Source organism: Laccaria bicolor, genomic scaffold (genome assembly GCF_000143565.1).
Source record: "Laccaria bicolor S238N-H82 LACBIscaffold_6 genomic scaffold, whole genome shotgun sequence".
Classification (NCBI taxonomy): domain Eukaryota; kingdom Fungi; phylum Basidiomycota; class Agaricomycetes; order Agaricales; family Hydnangiaceae; genus Laccaria; species Laccaria bicolor.
The window spans coordinates 221,875-240,485 of record NW_001889877.1 but is presented as its reverse complement, the minus strand read 5'-3'; the positions used below and the strand labels follow the sequence as shown (position 1 = coordinate 240,485).

The 18,611-nt window shown below is 47.7% G+C and overlaps 7 protein-coding genes across 7 annotated transcripts; 4 read left to right on the top strand and 3 right to left on the bottom strand.

Moving 5' to 3' along the window:
• Nucleotides 1–269: 269 nt before the first annotated feature.
• LACBIDRAFT_315392 (uncharacterized protein) lies at nucleotides 270–916 on the top strand (the record flags this gene model as incomplete). Its single annotated transcript, XM_001878334.1, has 2 exons — nucleotides 270–573; nucleotides 627–916. 2 exons carry the CDS (start codon nucleotides 270–272, stop codon nucleotides 914–916), a joined length of 594 nt encoding a protein of 197 aa, XP_001878369.1.
• A 506-nt stretch (nucleotides 917–1,422) lies between these two features.
• Nucleotides 1,423–4,243, bottom strand: LACBIDRAFT_324556 (uncharacterized protein; the record flags this gene model as incomplete). Its single annotated transcript, XM_001877974.1, has 8 exons — nucleotides 1,423–1,472; nucleotides 1,553–2,187; nucleotides 2,243–2,486; nucleotides 2,590–2,659; nucleotides 3,094–3,119; nucleotides 3,302–3,363; nucleotides 3,385–3,891; nucleotides 3,960–4,243. 8 exons carry the CDS (start codon nucleotides 4,241–4,243, stop codon nucleotides 1,423–1,425), a joined length of 1,878 nt encoding a protein of 625 aa, XP_001878009.1.
• A 1,481-nt stretch (nucleotides 4,244–5,724) lies between these two features.
• LACBIDRAFT_293251 (uncharacterized protein) lies at nucleotides 5,725–6,720 on the bottom strand. Its single transcript, XM_001877973.1, has one exon. It carries the CDS (start codon nucleotides 6,699–6,701, stop codon nucleotides 6,027–6,029), a length of 675 nt encoding a protein of 224 aa, XP_001878008.1. The 5' UTR covers nucleotides 6,702–6,720; the 3' UTR covers nucleotides 5,725–6,026.
• A 602-nt stretch (nucleotides 6,721–7,322) lies between these two features.
• On the top strand, nucleotides 7,323–7,554 carry LACBIDRAFT_315388 (uncharacterized protein; the record flags this gene model as incomplete). The annotated part of the gene is made up of 2 exons (XM_001878333.1): nucleotides 7,323–7,483; nucleotides 7,542–7,554. The coding sequence occupies 2 exons, from the start codon at nucleotides 7,323–7,325 to the stop codon at nucleotides 7,552–7,554; spliced, it is 174 nt and encodes a 57-aa protein (XP_001878368.1).
• Nucleotides 7,555–9,485: 1,931 nt separating this feature from the next.
• On the top strand, nucleotides 9,486–11,208 carry LACBIDRAFT_324554 (uncharacterized protein; the record flags this gene model as incomplete). The annotated part of the gene is made up of 8 exons (XM_001878332.1): nucleotides 9,486–9,502; nucleotides 9,667–9,740; nucleotides 9,912–9,977; nucleotides 10,311–10,433; nucleotides 10,490–10,538; nucleotides 10,659–10,814; nucleotides 10,849–10,930; nucleotides 10,999–11,208. 8 exons carry the CDS (start codon nucleotides 9,486–9,488, stop codon nucleotides 11,206–11,208), a joined length of 777 nt encoding a protein of 258 aa, XP_001878367.1.
• A 1,836-nt stretch (nucleotides 11,209–13,044) lies between these two features.
• MISSP24.2 (ectomycorrhiza-regulated small secreted protein) lies at nucleotides 13,045–14,760 on the bottom strand (the record flags this gene model as incomplete). Its single annotated transcript, XM_001877972.1, has 3 exons — nucleotides 13,045–13,523; nucleotides 13,891–13,964; nucleotides 14,340–14,760. The coding sequence occupies 3 exons, from the start codon at nucleotides 14,758–14,760 to the stop codon at nucleotides 13,344–13,346; spliced, it is 675 nt and encodes a 224-aa protein (XP_001878007.1). The 3' UTR covers nucleotides 13,045–13,343.
• Nucleotides 14,761–15,832: 1,072 nt separating this feature from the next.
• Nucleotides 15,833–17,834, top strand: LACBIDRAFT_324552 (uncharacterized protein; the record flags this gene model as incomplete). Its single annotated transcript, XM_001878331.1, has 5 exons — nucleotides 15,833–15,849; nucleotides 15,906–16,105; nucleotides 16,225–16,396; nucleotides 16,468–17,348; nucleotides 17,404–17,834. The coding sequence occupies 5 exons, from the start codon at nucleotides 15,833–15,835 to the stop codon at nucleotides 17,832–17,834; spliced, it is 1,701 nt and encodes a 566-aa protein (XP_001878366.1).
• Between the last annotated feature and the right edge of the window lie 777 nt (nucleotides 17,835–18,611).

Sequence of the window (18,611 nt, the reverse complement as noted above, 5' to 3'; positions counted from 1 at the left end):
AAGCCCATTGACTCGATGGTCAGACCCATAGATCGGAAGGCGCAAGAGGCTAACGGCGCTCACAACATTCGCGTCAGGCCATTTCGGGATGGTGACGCGCAAGAAGTACGCGATCTTTTCATGCTCGCCATGGCATACGCTCGTGAGTCGTTCATTTGGGTTCCTAGTAAAGATTCGACTCTGATGCGAGTTCCTTGGGACCTTTCCCAGCCGGGTCTCCAAGACATACGGCCCTTCGTGCTCAGCTCACACACCCCTCGTCCATTGTCATGTACGCTCTATTCATGGGGGGCCTTGCTTTGTCGCTGAGCTCAAGCACTCGGGTCATCGGCTCTGTCCTGTGTTTGTCCCTCTTCGGAACGTTTGCGGGGCTACGATGGTTATTGTCCAGATTCTTCGTCTCGTACTGCGAGAATAGCCTGAGAGCCGACTTGGTCGACATCGGGAAACACTACTGTGTCCCGGAGTCAGAGGGGACAAGGAACGCGCCGAGTAGTGCCAGCTCTTTCTGGGTCGTTGAGGCGTATTCTGATGTAACGGAATATTGTGAGATAGTTGGGACGGTGGGATTGGGTACGTCAAATCAGCTGTTCTTTGGCTCACTTCTCATCATCAATTTACCTTAGACTCGAGCACGAATGACGACCAGACTACCGCAGAACTCCGGAGGATGACCGTCTCGCCTCACCACCGAAGGCTAGGCATCGGGCAATTGCTATTGATCACCCTCATCGCTCACGCGCGGGAACGGGGGCTGTCTTCGGTATTTCTCACGACGACTAATCATCAGGCTCCTGCTATTCGACTGTATGAGAGGATTGGTTGGGTCGTCCAGCGAAGAGCTGCTGTTTGTAGACTGCTTCCGACGTTTGAGCTTGCTCTTGTTGATATGAAACTCGATCTGACGAGGGACTAGAGTTGTATCTACAGAAGCCAATTAGCACAGGTCACGGTTTTCAAAATTTTGTCATCTATTGAAAATAGTTGAGGTAGGCAGAGTACATTTTGGATGATCTGGCAGTGACTGGCAGACCAGAAGGGCGAGTGGCCTCGGCAAGATTTTCCACCCTACGACCTTTCCTGCCAGGCAGGATGAAGGGGCTCCCCAAAACATTGAAGTTACGCATGGCATCTCGCAGACAACATTTCGTAGGGTTCAAGATAATATACACCTACTTATATATGATCCACTTGCTTCCATCGGGGGAATTTCATGCTGATTTGGAAAGAAAAATTGCGGGGAAGTGTTAAAATTGTCGTGACTTTCGGGAGTCGGGGATCAATATTGTTTCTTTGAGTGTTTTTACTCTTTCCAGGCGCTGTTGGAAAGGTTCTCTACAGTTCTCTACATACGATCAGACGAACCTTGCCTGATTGTCCTTTTTTGCGGAATATGAAACAACCGAGGCAAAAAAGGCAAATCTATCGACGTCGACCCATTACATATGCAAATGTCACCCTTCTGGGAAAAACTGACTGAGGGAATAAAATAAACGAGAACGTATCGGTGGAATTTCTGTTTTCCACCTCTTGTCGCAATCTTCGCATATACCATCCGGCACTGGTCCGGTCCAGTAGTCCTCGTTTTCTTCCTCTTCCTCTATCTTCGTCAACATTTTTAGCATCTCGAGCAGGTCGGCATTTCTCATCATTCTGCGGTGTGACTCTACCAATCTGGCTGTTATGCGAAGGTGGCAATCGTGATTTCCTGGACAGGGCCAATCCTCGAATTCGCGATTGTCAAATTCCTCCATGATCGATATCATCATGTCAAGGCGGCCTCGTTCGATGCAAAGTTCATCCTGTTGAGATAGCAACGACCATCTGGCAGTGGTGCTGGGCGGATCGCGGAAAACCTCTCTGGCATCTCCTACGTCTTCACGGCGCAAAGTGGACAACTGGTAGAACACAAGAGGTAGAAGTGTGGGGTCAAATAAACGCGCGACCTGGATAACAGATGCAGGGTCTGGAGCCCAACGACGCGGCTGACTTTTCTCCTGAAGTTTGAAGCGAGCACGGTATTCCTCTTGCTTTTGATCCCATTTTTTGAGAGATTTTGGCCAGTCGAGACGAATGTGGGACAGGATTATTTCCTTCAAGGGCTCGACCATAAATTTGTCCGCAAGTTTCAAGACGCCGAACATGGTAAACGCGGCGTCGGGTTCATCCTTCGCTATGGGTGGTGTACTAAGTTACCCAAGAATGAATTACTCGGTTTAAAATCCACAGTAAATCGACGTACAAAGGTTCATACAATATTGTCAAAAACTTGGCCATGTCCTCGGGATTATCATTCACCTCCACAAAAGGGACTCCGTCGTAGAACTCCTGAGCATCCGCCGGGGGCCCAGGAAGAGTGAACATGTCCTTGAACACCTGAGAGTGTTTACTGAGGATGGTTTGATGAACCCGAAAATATATTCGGTCTGTCTTGTTGGCTGCATCCTGAGCGACGATAACAAAATTTCCGTCGTGGAAGTATAGCTCTGGATGATGAAGATTGGAGGAGCTGGTTCTCTCGTCTATCATGAGTGCAGGTCTTTTCTATTAGAGCGAAGAACCACGGCGAAGAACAGATATTCAACGCACCCACGTGATCAATCACAGTGAGATACTTTCCCACCACAATCAACGCACTCTCAAACAGCAAGCATCTTGTCTGTCATATTTCAGTACAAAATGAATTTTCAGGAGTCTTTCGTGTAGTATTAACGAGAAATGAAATGAAAATGGGATAAAATCTGTGCTCCTATGAATATCACTCTTCAGCTTCGATCTCATTCGAAAACTAGGAATTCGAGCCCCCGTCACAACAGCTGTATGAAGCACCATTAGTTTCCTGCATATTCAGGCTCTCATCCTCATCATTCTTCACCTTTGATATATTTCGAAAAACTGGTATCGTTTCCAGCTTTTTTTTGTACGACCACAAAAACCCTCACGCGCACTCTCTTCGTTCCGGGGGGGATTTCATGCTTTGGGAAGGGAAATTGCGGTGACGTGTTCGGAATTATCATGACTTCCGGGTGTCCTGGTATTTTGACTGGGTCAATCTCGAAGCCCTGTCATTCTTTTTAGGTGCTTCCGACCAACCATTTCATTAATCGCGGCCCAATCGTCTATGTACTATGAATGCTTGCGCTATTATGAAATCTTATGTAACAACCGAAGCAAAAAATTGACATTGACCAGCTATGAAAATGTCATTCTGTGGGGAAAAAAGAACTGAGGGAATCAAATAAAGCAGCGCGTATCGGCGGAATAGATGATTTCCATGTCTTGTCACAATATTTGCATACACCATCTGCATCCATCTTTGTCAACATTTCTAGCATCTCGAGCGGGTCGGCATTTTTCATGATCCTGCGGTGTACTCTTACCAACCTGGTTTTTGCAGGAAGGGGGCAATCGCGAATTCCCATGTTGCAAATTCGATTCTTGTTGTCAAATTTGTTCACGATCCATATCATCATGGCAAGGCGGCCTCGTTCGATGCAAAGTTCATCCTGTTGAGATAGCAAAGTCCATCTCGCAGTAGTGCTGGGCGGATCGCGGAAAACCTCTCTGGCATCTCCTACGTTTTCACGGCGCAAAGTAGACAACTGGTAGAACACCAGCGGTAGAAGTGTGGGATCATAGGAACGCACGACCTGTATAACAGATGCAGGGTCTGGAGCCCAACGACGCGGCTCGCTTTCATTCTGACGTTTGAAGCGAGCACTGTATTCCTCTTGCCTTTTATCCCATTCCGGAAGAGATTTTGGCCAGTCGAAACGAATGTGAGACATGATTAATTCCTTCAAAGGTTCGACCATATATTTGTCCGCAAATTTCAACATGCTGAACATGGTAAATGCGGCGTCGGGTTCATCCTTCGCTATGGGGGGTATACTAAGTTACCCAAGAATGAGAACCCTCAAATACTCGGTTTGAAAACCACACTGAATGAGTCGACGTACAAAGGTTCATACAAGATCGTCAAAAACTTGGCCATGTCCCCAGGGTCATCATTCACCTCCACAAAAGGGACTCCGTCGTACAACTCCTGAGCATCCTCCGGTGACCCAGGAAGAGCGAACATATCCTTGAACACCTGAGAGTGTTTGCCAAGGATGGACTGATGAACCCGAAAATGTACTCGGTTTGTCTTTTTGGCTCCATCCTGAGCGATGATGACAAAGTTTCCGTCGGGAAAGTATAAATCTGGATGATGAATATTTGAGAAGCTAGTTCCGTCTCCCATCGTAAGCACAGATGTTTGACAAGATGAGCAACGCGGACTCGCAATCCGAATCAGATTTGTAGGAATGGCGCGCCATCAATTTCTTAAAAGCCCGCTATGAAACAAGCCATAGAACATTCAAACCCCTTTTTCATGCCCAGGGTACCATATAATTTATATAGACTCAATCGCGTGAATTTTGTTTGTTGCAGCAGAACAGGCCCCTACTCTCCCGTTTGCACAGTACTTCTAAATATTTGAACTTCATATATCCCTAATATATCCCTGAAATTCATCTTGCATGCACATTATGCACTGGCAGGGAACCGCTCAATCAATGTTTATAGGTGTCCGTGCGATGTTTTAAACCACCACTGTATGTAGCACCATCTATTTCCTGACTATCCAAGCCCTCATAATTTCTGTTCACCTTTAGAATATTCCGCAAAACTGGTATCGTTTGTTTTTCTACGAAACCTCACCTCGGCCCGACCCGCGGCCTAACTGGGCATGACGTCACCCAAGTAACGATTCCGATCATATGCATGATCGAGACCCTACAATGAAGGTTCTGCAACACGTTCCCTTTTCGATCCAGAATACAGTCATAACTGACAGTTATGCACATACGTGGATCGCGTGCGTGTCGGATGTTCGACGATCATCTACAGCTGGTAGCATAGACATGACCTCGAAATACTAACGGAAAGTGACTCAGAATCAGAATACGGAAGTTTGATAGCAGCCGAGTCATGGGACTGATTACCATCATCACTTCCTTCCCACGTTCCCAACAAGTACCTTCCATTTTGGGAGTTGACGCGTTGGCGATTTGCTTTGTCCTTCTGTTTCTTTTGCTTTGTCTTCGCGCTACGTCCACATGGCGAGATGTTGATGTCCGTCTGTTGATCTATGACATTTGGAAGGAGGGGACCTGCGGCTAGGAAGGTATCGATTTGATTGGATGGGGAGATCTCGCGGGCTTACTCTGGAAGAACTTGTGATTGAAAGAGGCGTAACGTTAACGTACACGCAACGAGGCCACAGCAGCCCTTTTTCAGGTTTTCAGGTCTTTTTCAGCCTATCAGTATCAAGGGTTCCGTAGGCTCCTTCCTTCCTGATCAGAACGTAAAGTTCGGATTTAAAACATGAGGACCTCTTGAAAATTTAGGGAATGCACGTTCGTATGTTGTGTGTATGTACGTGCACGCAAACATTTACTTACGGTCTCTCAACAATTTATTTCTATTGAATTTAAGGATCGTACTTGACATGAATGCACGCGCACACACCCTACAGAAAAAAATACACATTTCCAATCGCTCCGAGTTCCTGAACGCGTGGTATCAGGCAGAATTGAATGTCGGAATAGGCTTCATTTGATACCCTTCCTAGATACGTTTCTTGGGTGGACCCTGCACTGGAGCTCGAGGCGCGCCCCGTTGCCAATATCCACACGGAAGCATAACATCGAGAAGTCTGCAGTTGGTCTGCAGTGCGTTGAGTGGAACACATAACAATGGCTAGTATATTGCAGTACTATATGGATAGGTTATGCGCAATTGAAGTGGGAGTCTATGGTAATGTTACAAGTACAACAGTGATGGGATGAGTGATGAGTATGATGAGTAAATGCTTGTCGTCGTGGTGGGTCGTTTTAATATGCTATGAGGTCGATAGTGATACCAAGAATCAATAGAAAAACGCAATAGAAACGGAAACGAGAGAAGTGGAACTCGAAGGAGGAGGGAGCGATATACATGCACGTGACCGCCGGGTATTCGATCGTCCGTCCATCCTTAGCCTACGCCTCGACGCTGACGACGCTCGAAAGCCCGCTCTTAACGTACACCTTTGGCTGTTCGCTCGCATAGGAGAACTGCCTACGTGGGCGGCCCACTGCGTGGATGCGGTTAAGCAGGATGCCAGCTACCAGTTTCGCTTTTGCATCTCTGTCTGTAACTGGAGGGGAGCTACGGCGCTGGGTGGGAGCAGCGGGTATTTGGATGGTGTAGTGCTGCGGGGCAGGAGGAGGTGTGAGTGGGCGTGAATTATTAGGCGTAGGTGAGGTTTTGTATGAGGCCCCTGAGCGGGTGGTTGATAGTTGGGGGGCGGGGGATGGAGTGGGGTCGTCAGCGAAGGGGTCGAATTTGAATGGAGATGATTTAGGAGAAGTGAGAGAGGAGGAAGGAGTGGCGGAGAGTTGTGATGAGGCTGGTCTGCGGATGGATGACGAGCGGCGTCTTCCTACGACTGGCGTGGTGATTAGGCCAGGAGGGTACTTTTGTGTTGAGGGCGGGGGCAACTGTTGTTGTTGTTGTTGTTGCTGTTGGTGGTGGTATTGGCTATTGAGCAGGAGGTTCGCATGTGGGTGATGAGCAGAACGAGCTGCGGCCCATTTCGAGTGAGAGGAGTGAGGGTGGGCGGACGTGAAGGAGGTTTGGATGGTTCGAATGTAGTGTACGGGAGAGGAAGACATTAGTTAGCGTGATAATGATTACAGAGGGCAAGAAAAGTGTGCGTGGTGAGGAAGACTGGCTGAAAACCGTGGGCTTATATCGTCTGAGGGGACGGAGTGATGACCTAGATTTTGTATGCCGATCAGGGCATGAGGCGATGTGTGTCACGTGTCCAATCTGACGGATTCCGATTCGGTTACGACATTATTGTTTTTGTCCTAGCCCCAATCTAGCCCCCCTCCCCGCGCATATCGTTGTACTCAACAATACCAGTCAAAGTACAAAGTACATTGTCCTTGTGCGCCTAGGCGTGTCATCGGCGTTATAGTGATTAGATTCCCTCAATCCACGACAAGGTCTTGACTTTTTCCCCCGAAGAGCCGCCGTACGTTGCCAGAGTCTCAGGCTGTGTGTGGACGATAGATAGCCTAAACAGCAGACTTAACTACACCCTATCAATGACGGTCACAAGGTCAGTAAAACCCCACCTTTTCTTTACTTAGAATTTGACTTACATACACTCAAGTTGTAACAGAAGAACCCCTTCCATTTCCTACCGCAACAACAAACCTACATACAATGATACAGCGTTCTTCTTCTTCACGGCTGTCACCCATCCCTGAGGTAACCTTCAACTCCCAATGTTACCCACTCCCCCGACCAAACACCCCTGCACCGCCGCTATTGTCTATGCGCCTTCGGGGGTATCAACGCTTAGTCCCATGACATGCTCTTCTCCGATCCCGACCGCCGAATCTAGGTTTGCACTGGGTTTGGGCTCGATGATACATGGCTCTGAGAGGTGAGTGCCTAGAATCGTCACCGTACCCGACGCACTCGCTCACTGATCAGTCATGAAGCTCCGAATCCTGACGCTGACAGCGGGCTCGAACTTCGGCCTATTAGCCTGTCTCGCCAAGCTTAAGGACCCATCACAACATCCCTGTTTCACCTGTCTTGTTCTCGATCGTATGTAAGCGCTATCTATCTCTTTTCAGTTCAACTCCCGTAAATGCTTCGGCAGATGTATGCGTGATCGGGATAAATTTTATACATAGGTGCGCGTATCATTTGTGGATCATCCTTTTCGAGCAACTCAACGTGACTTGAGGCGATTGAGTGTGTCTCAGTCGTGGTGCTAGACTGAGTACGGCCCGTCACTCTGTTGCCATAAGCGTTGCTGACGTTGTTGGCATCGCCTTTCAAGAGCGCTCCCGTCCGTTAGGTGCACCACATTGGCATTTTACGCTCAGGAGTCGTCCGAGAACTCGCTATCGCTATTAGGACCTAGGTTGTGCCTCGGTGGCGCTGGAAGGCCTTCGAATTCAAGGGCCATCTCGAGGAAGCATGTACACCTTTGTACACCTGGCTATATGCGCCATAGTGGTGACTCCAGTCGTTCACTCCATATAGATACATACCCACGGAATGGCGTGGGCGTCGCAGGTCCCTCGTATAGGCATGACTGATGGCTGCAGCCGTTCAAGTCCGTTCAAGTTGGTGGCGGTGGCTGCTCACGGACATCTAAGGCCTTCACCGTCAATTCCCGAGCTCCGGCGCCTTTCTTTTTTTTTCTCAAGAAGGTAAGTAAAATTGGTTATCTTTATGCGCCTCAGACTCAGCATGACACGTTGTATCGAAGCTTCGGCGTGATATCGCCCTGAGGGAAGATTCCCGTTGTTCGCTCCATCTAAAGAATAAGGGCTGGATGGAGTGGTCGAAGAACTTGATGTGTGGCTGGAGCTGATCGAGCCCTTTGACTTTGAAGGATGGTCGGCGACTGTATGCGCACCTCGAAGTTTTGGTCTTGGTATGAGTATCATTTTTATCTTGTCAATGTCCTGACCGCTCATCATTCTACTCAATCAATGTCAGGCTCGCTCATATGCAACTTCAACGTGACTATGTACGGATCTTCGCTTTCACCCGTTGGAATGATGTCATGCCATTGTCTAGTCTCTAAACGTCCATTATACTCTAACCCCCTGGATAACGCGAATATTGGGCTCACAGGACCTAGAAGAATAAAGTAACGGAGCCGGCAAAAAATGATATTTTAGGGAAGATGTCTTGTCAGAAAGGTATAGTATTCGAGTTGTGTATAATGTGTGGTCACCTGTAAAGACTTCTATCTTCAGCCATGTCGTTATTCGTCGTCTTGCTCGCCGTGGAGGTCTGAAGGGTGGCGACTGTAGGCGCTCCTTGACGCTCTACGTGACTTGTTTCGAAGTTTTGGTCTTGGTATGAGTACATTTTCATTTTGTCGATGTCCTGACCGCTCATCAGGCTACTTAATCAATGTCAGGTTCAATATCAATCGCTCATATGCTTTTCAACGTGACTACGGATCTTCACTTTCAATCCGTCGGAATGATGTCATGCCATTGTCTAGTCCCTAAACGCCCATTAGAACTCTCTTGGATAACGTGAAGATTGGAGCTCATAGGACCTAGAAGAATAAAGTACGGAGCCGGCCAGAAGTGACATTTCAGGGAAGATGTCTTGTCGGAAAAGTATGCTCGTCGACTTGTGTATAATGTGCGTCACCCTTAACGACTTCTATCTTCAGCCACCCAATCGCGCGAAGGAAGAATCCACTTGCCGCTCCAACTTTGACTTTGGACTCATTGCAAGGATAAAGTTGACCCCATTGGTGCTTATACTTAGACTTGGTGGTTAGATACGTATGAACCCCAGGCCCCGTCCAATGAACAAGGTAGCTATTGATCCTTTCACTCCTTCTCTTCCATTCTTATTTATTATCACCGAGGCTGGTACAAACCCCTCTTGTTGTGAATTTAAAGATGTACGACCTAACAAGGTGCGTACGTTCGATTGACCCTTTCTGTTCCTTCTCTCCATTCTCATTTCTATTCTCATAGACTAGACGAGCTTGTGAAAACTCCATGGTGAAGGCTACCCAACAAGGTACCTAGGTTCGATTGACCCTTCTGTTCCTTCTTTCTATTCTCATGACTTCTTCAGACTGTGGTCCCATGACCTGTGTCCACTTCTGGATCTTGACGGCTGGATCTCGGCTTCATTTACTTTGACGGTACGTGAGTAGGGATCTAGATAAGTGGTACCTCCGTGATCACTTTTAACTTTCCAGGAATGGACGAGTACACGAATGCATAGAAGGTGAAGGTGCCTCGTGTACTCCACTGTATCCCAGGGAGCGCGACTTTTGGCTCCATGGTTTTGCAATTCCTACTTTATGGTCTACATAGAACCACTGGAATCACTCAAACAACATAGGGGTCTATACGAGCGCCAGTGCTCGCATGCACAGCACCGTATGTGTAGAAGGTTGCGAGGGTACTGCATAGGCCTGGACGACTTGAGCATAGGACATAGCATAGGGAACCCGGACGACGAATGCTGCACAATCGCCCGGACGAGTATCGCACAGTCGCCCGGACAAGTACCCAAATTTGCCTTCGCAAGTACTGCAAAGGCGTCATTCGGGGATCGACGTTCATCACCTAGAGCGTGGAGATAAGCATGTTTCTTGGCTGTGGTGACTACAGAAAACATGATACGATCGCTTTCAAGTTCCGCGTAGCTATAGGATGCCTAGTGAGGCCACGACAAGCACCGCTGGATAAGCCTCATACACCCATCAACAGTCATCGCCTACTATAGAGTGGAGATAAGCGTGGTTCTTGGCTGTGATGGTTTGATCGCTTTCGCCCATACATCCGGTTCTCCAATTCCAAAGGAGGAATCTGTACCTGAAGTTAATGGACTGTGTATGTTTTGGGCACGTCTCCATCCTGTCGGGCGCGCCTGCACTCTTTGGGGCAAGTGGGAGCCCGTACTTACTCGGGTCTGGCGATCTACATGTACTATATGGTGTGAGTACCGCCAAGGTCCATTGTTACTTTCGTTCTGACGACGAACATGCAGTCAGATCTTGGTCATCAGACTTGAATGTTGAAGAGAAAGTCCTTTTTGGGTTATCACGCCCGTCGTAGCTGTCGACCACTTTACCGACCTCGGGAGTCAGCTAAACGTGGACCTGTATCTCGCGATGGTCAACTTCGCGCCACTGTCACGGCGATCGCCTGGCACACAGGATATCCGCGTCTCTTTGGGTTGGGAATGCACATCAATGACTACTACCCATTCGCGTTAGTTCGACATCACCACTCAAAATTGTTTCAGGCTTCCTTTCTCCCTCTTCATCGCCTGTTACCCCACATCACGATCACGACAGTCGGTGCCCGTGCTAAGTGCACACGGGCTCGTTCGTCAGACGATGTCTAACATCAATCTACTCATCGAGACGAAACTGCATGGACCATCTTTTCATAGCGGCGAAGTGGACCACAGTACTACGATACCCTCATCGAGGCAAAAGTCCACCTGTTCTTCATTGCGGCAGATCAACCCATCATAGCAAAATCACGCCATCTCTCCCAACCACCTGTTCACCACAGAATCCTTGCGCAATCTCCTTCCTCATCACGGCAAATGCCTGAACCAATCATCGCCTTTATCTCAATTGACGCGGCAAAAGCCTAATACTTTGCCTTGTGCACGGGTTCAAAAACATCAGGCATCTAACCACGAGGGTACGCCACTTGAGGAGACCATCCCTTTCTTGTCTTGGCTGGGGTTTGAGTCTTGAGATGGGGGCTCGTCAAATCCTGGATGGAAGAGGCCTGAGATTGAATGTTTGGAAGATCAAGACGAAGGTCGTACGACTTTAAATTCCTAGCCCAGCCTCTAAGGGTGTATGCTTTGAGAGTGGGATTGATAGGGGCTGCGCATGAACATCGCATGTGGGTTCAGAAGGACTTGAGTTGTCTTTCTCAGTCGATGGAAGGATCACACTCGTGATCGTATTCATTGACCCACCGTCTGTCTCTGCGGCACCTTTCTTTCTCCCCAGGGATTCAAAACGAAAGCGCTAGGTTTTCATCTAAGAGGCCCTCCCACCCGAGCTACTACGGACTTGGATCAACTTCCACCTTCCACTGCGTATGCGTTCACCAAGACGTATGTTGTGGTTCTGGGAACGCAAGTCAAATATCCATCCACCAGATTCTCACTTGTCGCCAATCAAATCAATTTTTTTGACTTGACAGAATACAGGGAATGTTGGGCAAGAGGTCCGAGGCTATGAAGCTTGATTCCAACATCCAACGAAAACTGTTCAGTTCTGTCTATGCCAGAAATCCGCAATGTTTCCCGGAAAAGCATGCCATCCCATGGTCCCCTTCCAAATTGTGACATTGGGATTGTTATCTTTCCCTTGCTTTCTACCTGGCCTCGGGGCATGTGGGGCTTTTTGTTGAGTTGAAGGCGAGGCTTAGTTTCGGCTTGAGGACTCGTCCGGACTTGATTGTCGGAATGACACTTCAACACAATGCCGACCTCGTACTTTGGTTCTTTGGCTGTTCTCCTTCGGCTACGTGTAGAACTGGTCTCTGCCCGAGAATACTGCGTGTAGAAGCGCATCCTGTGCTTAAGTTCTTGGAAGTTTCATACGAGCCTTTGACAAGTTCCACTTTGATATTTCCAGTCCCTCTTCAGCAAGGTTGGATTCTCCAGCTCCCATGGCACTTTACCCTCCCCCGTCGACTCTCGCGTGGTTCGCATTTGGTCCATGACGGCTTCTTTTCACCGCTGTTGGACTATTTTCTCTTGATCGTGAGGTCCACGTTTACAACCCCCGATCGATATCGCCGTTCCATATTGATATGATGCCAATGGCATGCGGGATCACACGAGGATTTCGATTGCATTATCAAGATGACAATACAGATGTCTATCTTCCAGCCTTGTCATCATTCGATCATAAATTTTGGGCACTGGCTGCGACTTACTTGAATCGTAACAGAGTGCTTCTGATAGTTTGGTCGTCGGTTCCGGACGTCCACCATAAGGCTCCGCCATTCTCTACCTTTAGCATGGTTCAGTGCTCTCGTCCTTTGATTGGCGTGGCACAACTGTGTCGATCATTGTAAGTTCGCAAGCTTATATCAAGGCCGCATTGGCGCCCCTTTGGCAAGTCTAACCCGCCATGGAGTTCTGTTATCTCTGAACCCTCCTCCGTTCCTCCCGCGGCCTGCGTCGCTCGAGTTAATCTATCATCCATCACATCTTCACACTGATCGCGGTTCTTCATCCCCCGTGGTATTTTTGGCGAACATTACTCTCCCATTTTCTCATTCGCTTCCCGGCATCACTGACCATATTTACGTCACGATTGCATTCCATTCTAAATCATCTTCCTGAAATTTACCAATTGCCTTGTTATGTCTCCTCTGTGCCTCCTTCGAAATTTCAATGGGCAGCGGGGGAGATTCCCCTTGAATCGAACAGCGGAAGGCATGCATGTTACAAATCGGCACGATTTGTCCGGTTGCCTCTCGCAGAGAACCGGCGGCCGACGTCACCACGTTGTTTAAACGACAGAATAAGCGGCCAGAGATCACTCGCCTAGAGACAGGGTCGCAGAACCATTTAGTAGTTGGCGTGGTTTGGCTACATGACCCCCTTAATACCATCGACAAAAAAGTGGATCACAAAGCAGGGCAAAATTTTCCAGGAATGACGCTGCTGGATATATGGGGAGCGACCACCCCAGGACACTGGAGTTGGTGGCTTCATTGGTATGGCCATGTTACATGCATGTTCAGCCGTTTTGTGTTCTATTGTACAGCTCCGGATCCGACCTCCCTTCCGCAACCCTTGACTGGTTGGGTAGTTCCCCTCTGGACCTGCGGATCCGTCCCCTCCTTCATCGGTGTGATTCCTCGAAGATGCGTAAGGTCAATAACACTTTGCTGCTGTACTTGGACTGTACTTCGGTGGAGTTCTTGGTCCAGGTCCTAAGCTCACGTCCATAGTACAGCTCTGCATCAATTTAGACAGGGTGGATGGCATTCACTGACGATTTAGAGAATGTATGTTTTACCAATAATTGGCATACCGCTGTGCTCCACAGAAAAAAGAGACTACGGCTCATGACTGCGAAAGTCTTGATTATTCCAAAGATTTCAAGGCAGCATTTGGTTGCCGAAGCATCACGGAATCCCCTAGTAAAAGGCGAGGGGATTGTCTGCTTGATGTTTCGGCTGCTGCTGAAATATAGAACTTTGTTTGGTTGCGTAGAAAATGATTGGTGCATTTTGTTCAGCTTGCGGGGTTCGGGATTTTCGCGCCCATAATCACAAACGTTATCACTCTTTTACCCACCAAGCTTTCGTCAAAGTTGTTGTGGTCGCATGGACCAGTATCTGGAGTCATAGGACATAGTGCACCTCTAGGTTCTAGAAGGTTGAAATAGCTTAAGCGAGTCAAAATTGAACGTCGTAAATTGGTCATATATATGTATCCTAAACAAATCACCGCAGACCTCAAAAACAACAACAACTTGAAGGAAAACGGCCTGTCTATGTCCTATTTGACGAGAAGTCGAGTTGGAAACGTGAAGAAATTCTTTATAAGGACATACAAGGCTGGGAAGGTTGGTACTCCACGGCGCATTCTAACTTCTAAGGGGAGACTAAAAATCTATCAGTACTTAATCTATATATTTCTCGTAGAGAGCAAGCGCTGAGAAGTCTTGTTTCTCAAATAAATCTGCGATCTTTTGTGCAGCATACTCGCTGTCAGCCGGAATGGCATTGATTAACTTATTTAACCTCTTGTCGTCAGTGTACTCAAAGTACGCAAACGATCCTGTGCAGTTTGTTCCTCCAGTGGAGGATCCGATGCCCCCACTTCATCTCGCCTTCTTTCGGGAGAATGGAACCAGTTAAGGTATGCGGCTCGGCTCCTTCCCCCACTATTCCAACATTTGGCAAACACGTTAAATATAAAGTTGGTACACGGGGGTCCGCTAGAGTATCCTTGTCCCTGGGACCCCCCAGGGAGATTGTTGAAAAGGGTTGAATACCCATAGCCAGTGGGCATGCCACCGCAGCATGCTCCACCGTTATCGATACACCCAAATGAGGAGCCGCTGCAGGTATTCGTAGAGGAGTAGGCATTGTAACTCAAGGACAGGGTCGGTAGAGGGAGAAAGGAGAGTGTGGCGAGAACTGTGATGAGTTTGAATGTCATGGTGAATGAGCTACGGACTTTTATCTGCAGACAGTGGGTGGTTGAGTTGTTTGACTGGTTCTTTCAGTAAAATTGGTCGGGTTCTTACACTCCTGCGGAGAATGCTCTATTCCGGCGGCAGCGCCACGCTCACGAATTATTCTGAATGCAACTCCATGCGCCTACGATATCTGCGAGTTTAAATTGTGAGCATTCGGACAGTGGATGCTTCCTGTTACGAAAATAAGGCCCACTACCACCTTTTTTGAATTTGGTTTTTCCAACACTGTGGATGAAGTCATGATAGTATACGTATGATGGTCGGCCGCGTCCAGCTTTCGAAGCCTATGGGTAACTTGAAGTCACGTATGACTGTGCGTGCGGTGAGGTTGGGAGTTAAGTTTGAATCAAACTTCAGGCGGCGCGAGGAATTCCTCCTGACTTAGGTATAACGATCTCCGAGAACAACGTACCTTGGTATCAATCTCCATCATCACCCGACTTGACGATATGGAACGGAGAGTTTATCCTGTAAAATTGACTCGTAACCCCTTCAAACCCTTAGGTGTTGAGGCCAAGCATCAAGACTCGGACCAAACTCGGACGCACCCAGACTTTTACAAACTCCGTCGTCACCAGGTGCCGTGCTGTCAATTACAGTGCCTTGCATAATGCTTTGCAGCGTGAATTTTTTGAAATTGTATTTGGCTGTGTTTAAACTGGTCCTGAGATGTCACATTCAGGCTTATTCCGGACATAGATCATTTCGTTGGGCCTTAGTTGTGACATATCAGGTTCACTACAAATATAATCAAATACGATTTGAAAAAATTCATGCTGCAAAGCATTATGCAAGACACTGTAAAGCTTACAGGAGGCAAACGGCAGGCAGCGTTTGCGCTAGGACAGCTGAGTGAAAGAAAATGGGAGGCTCGGAACCAATCCAGATTCAAGTTGGAAACAAAACAAAGACATCTTGTAGCGAAGTATTTGCTGTTGTTTGTTGATGCCATGCTAAGTATGCCGTGTCAATTTTGCTCAGCCCTCCGAGTCTCAACAGCCTTGTCTGCAAGTCCCATGGAGGCATACCGACATGGACGTGGAACTCAGGTTTTTGCCAGGTCTTTAAGTTTCGCAATTAAACTCTGACACACGCCCCCCCTTAGCCCTATTGACTGGAGTCTTGACAGTGTCGATTTCAAGTCACTGTCGACGGTGACTCTGGTGAATCACAAATTGAATTTCGCGCCGTCCAAGGCATTTTTAGGCATCAGACGAAGAAATGGCTCTGCGATCCAATCCACATCTTGGATTTTCTTCGGCAAGATCGGGAAAGCTGTCTATCCTCCGAACAATGCGCGCCACTGTAATCCCCACTTTGAACGCAATTTATTTCAGTTATTTTTCCATCGATGGCACCCAATCCCTTTGCCAGTCCTCACGCCGGAAAATAATCTCTCCAATGCATGATCATTCATCCACCAGTTGGTAAGGTTTTTGTGTCAAATACCACGACCTATCCGACCTTGGTTGGTCCTTACTGTATTTGGAACTACAACAAACGTGGACCAAACTTCGATGGGTCCGATATCAAGGCTGTGTATAGGGATCTATCCAAGACTCTCACATTCGCATTCTTGCGCCAACCTCAAGCAGAGTAGGGCGTTCATGGTGGGTCGCTTCACGCAGGTTTCAATTGAATCTTGGGCTGATACGAAGTTCAGATAGTAATCCGATGCTCAAAGGCCTACGTCGAGACAAGAATCATTCCCTCCCCCCACTCCGAGTCCCTCCGGATGTGTTGTACTGCCCATACCTTCCTCAAGAGCTCGTCGACAGGGTGATTGAATACTGCGCCTGGAATGAACGCACCTTGCTCGCTTGTAGCTTAGTGAGCCGAAGCTGGGTTACGGCTAGCCGCCGATATCTCTTTCGCATTATATGCCTCCACACACATACTTCCGTGGCTGCGTTTTTGCGCCTCATAGTATCATCCCCTCATAACATCATACCTTTCGTTCGAAAACTGGACATCATGGAACTCGACTCGAAAGCATGGATGCGTAGTCTCTTCCATCGACTCCCTTCTTTCCCACATCTAGAATGCGTTTCAATGCAGATGGTTCCGAACTCGTACCATTTCAAATGGGGATCTCATTTGTCTAAAGATATTCGCATAGCTTTCACCAACTTGTTCGTTGGCATCACGAAGCTTGAGCTGAGCGCCATGTTCTCGTCGTTTTACGAACTTTGTGAACTTATCTGCTCATTTCCTCAATTGCGGTCTCTAGTTTTGAATGGTGCAAACTGGCAAACTTACTCGGCTTCTGACTCGATTTTGACTATCCCAGCTCTGCGGGATCTATCCCTTGGGAGGATTACATCGAAGCAGGTGCTAATAACCTGGATTTTGACAGGGAGTGCTAAGGAGGCGTTGCTATGTACTCGGAGTACTCGATTCACATCCATTCGAGAGACCGAGGCTCCTGCGGTTGCAACATACCTACATGCCATCGGCCCCTCCTTGGAGAGTCTCGAACTAGAATTCTCTGGCCGAGAGGCATTTTATACAGTGGAAGCAAATAACCCGAAATTGAAGGTTCCACACCGTAAGCTTCGTCTGTATTGTCAACGTTTTATTCTCAATAATTCTTTTTTTGGCAGCGGCTTCCGTTACATCGACCAACCTTGCTCACAACTCAAACCTGCGACATCTTCACCTCAGTAACCTATTATTAGGAGAAATTCCGGGTTACCATAGAAGAGAATTCCGAATTATCCCTGAAAAATGGGTCGTCGCTATGCTCTCCCAAGTTTCGTCGCCATTGGAAGAGCTCCGGTTGACAGTGGTGATAGAAAAACATTCAAAGAGGGTCAAGAGCGAGGACATTACCGCTATTGCCAACGCTTTGGTCTGGCCGCGGTTTGCTCAACTGAGGCTCGTCTGGTGGGATTTTGTGCAGTCAAGCGTATCTGGAGACAGTCATTGGAAAATGAACGTTGAGTGGGAGAAGTCCGAGATTAGAAAGGCATTCGGAGTGACGGAGTGGAAGGGCATTCTCCGGATTTCGGCTGACCGCCGCGACTTGCTATAAATCGGAATTGCTCGGGACGTAGAGGGCGACTGATCGCACATGAGCATCCTCTGAAACTTTGTTCTTAAACACGGAAGCGCGGGGTAAATTTCCTTCTCGAAGGCTATACTAGGATTAATCCGCCCTTGTTCAAAGAATTGTTTGGGGGTACTTCGTATCCTACCATACTTGCAAGTTACTTATTGGTTACTTATCATCAGTGATCACCAGTAGAATCCTACTACCCTACCATCTAGGTGTGGTGGTGCACAATCCCTGCTAAGTGTGATGACCAGTGACATGCCATGTGACAGTGTCACACAGCCAATTTCTTGAGACATTGAGTTTGTACTTTCCACAACACCAATTCAATATATTTTTTACAATGGGTTTGATGGAATTAAGTGAATGAATCCACCGAGAGAGTTTTCCATGTAAGAATTGTAGTTATTGCTCCAAAAATGCGCAATCAGCCTGTTTTCCCTGCCAAATTTGGCACTCTGGAGAGATTGGTTAATAACTTTTCAACCACTGCACATATGAACATGATTTGTAGGAGGATTTTACTTAGACTTTAAATTAAAATCGATCTACGAGTCCAGAATTTTTATTTGTAGCCCATGTGCCGAGATAGCCTTGAAAATGGGCACTTTAACATGGTTAAGGGGTAGTAATTAAAATTCTGGACTCGTAGGATTAAAGCCATATACTAATCGATGATTTTGTCTCTGCAAATCTAAGCTGAAATCCTATCTGTTGTGAAGCAGATAGCTCAAGTAGGCAACCTTGGGTAATAGG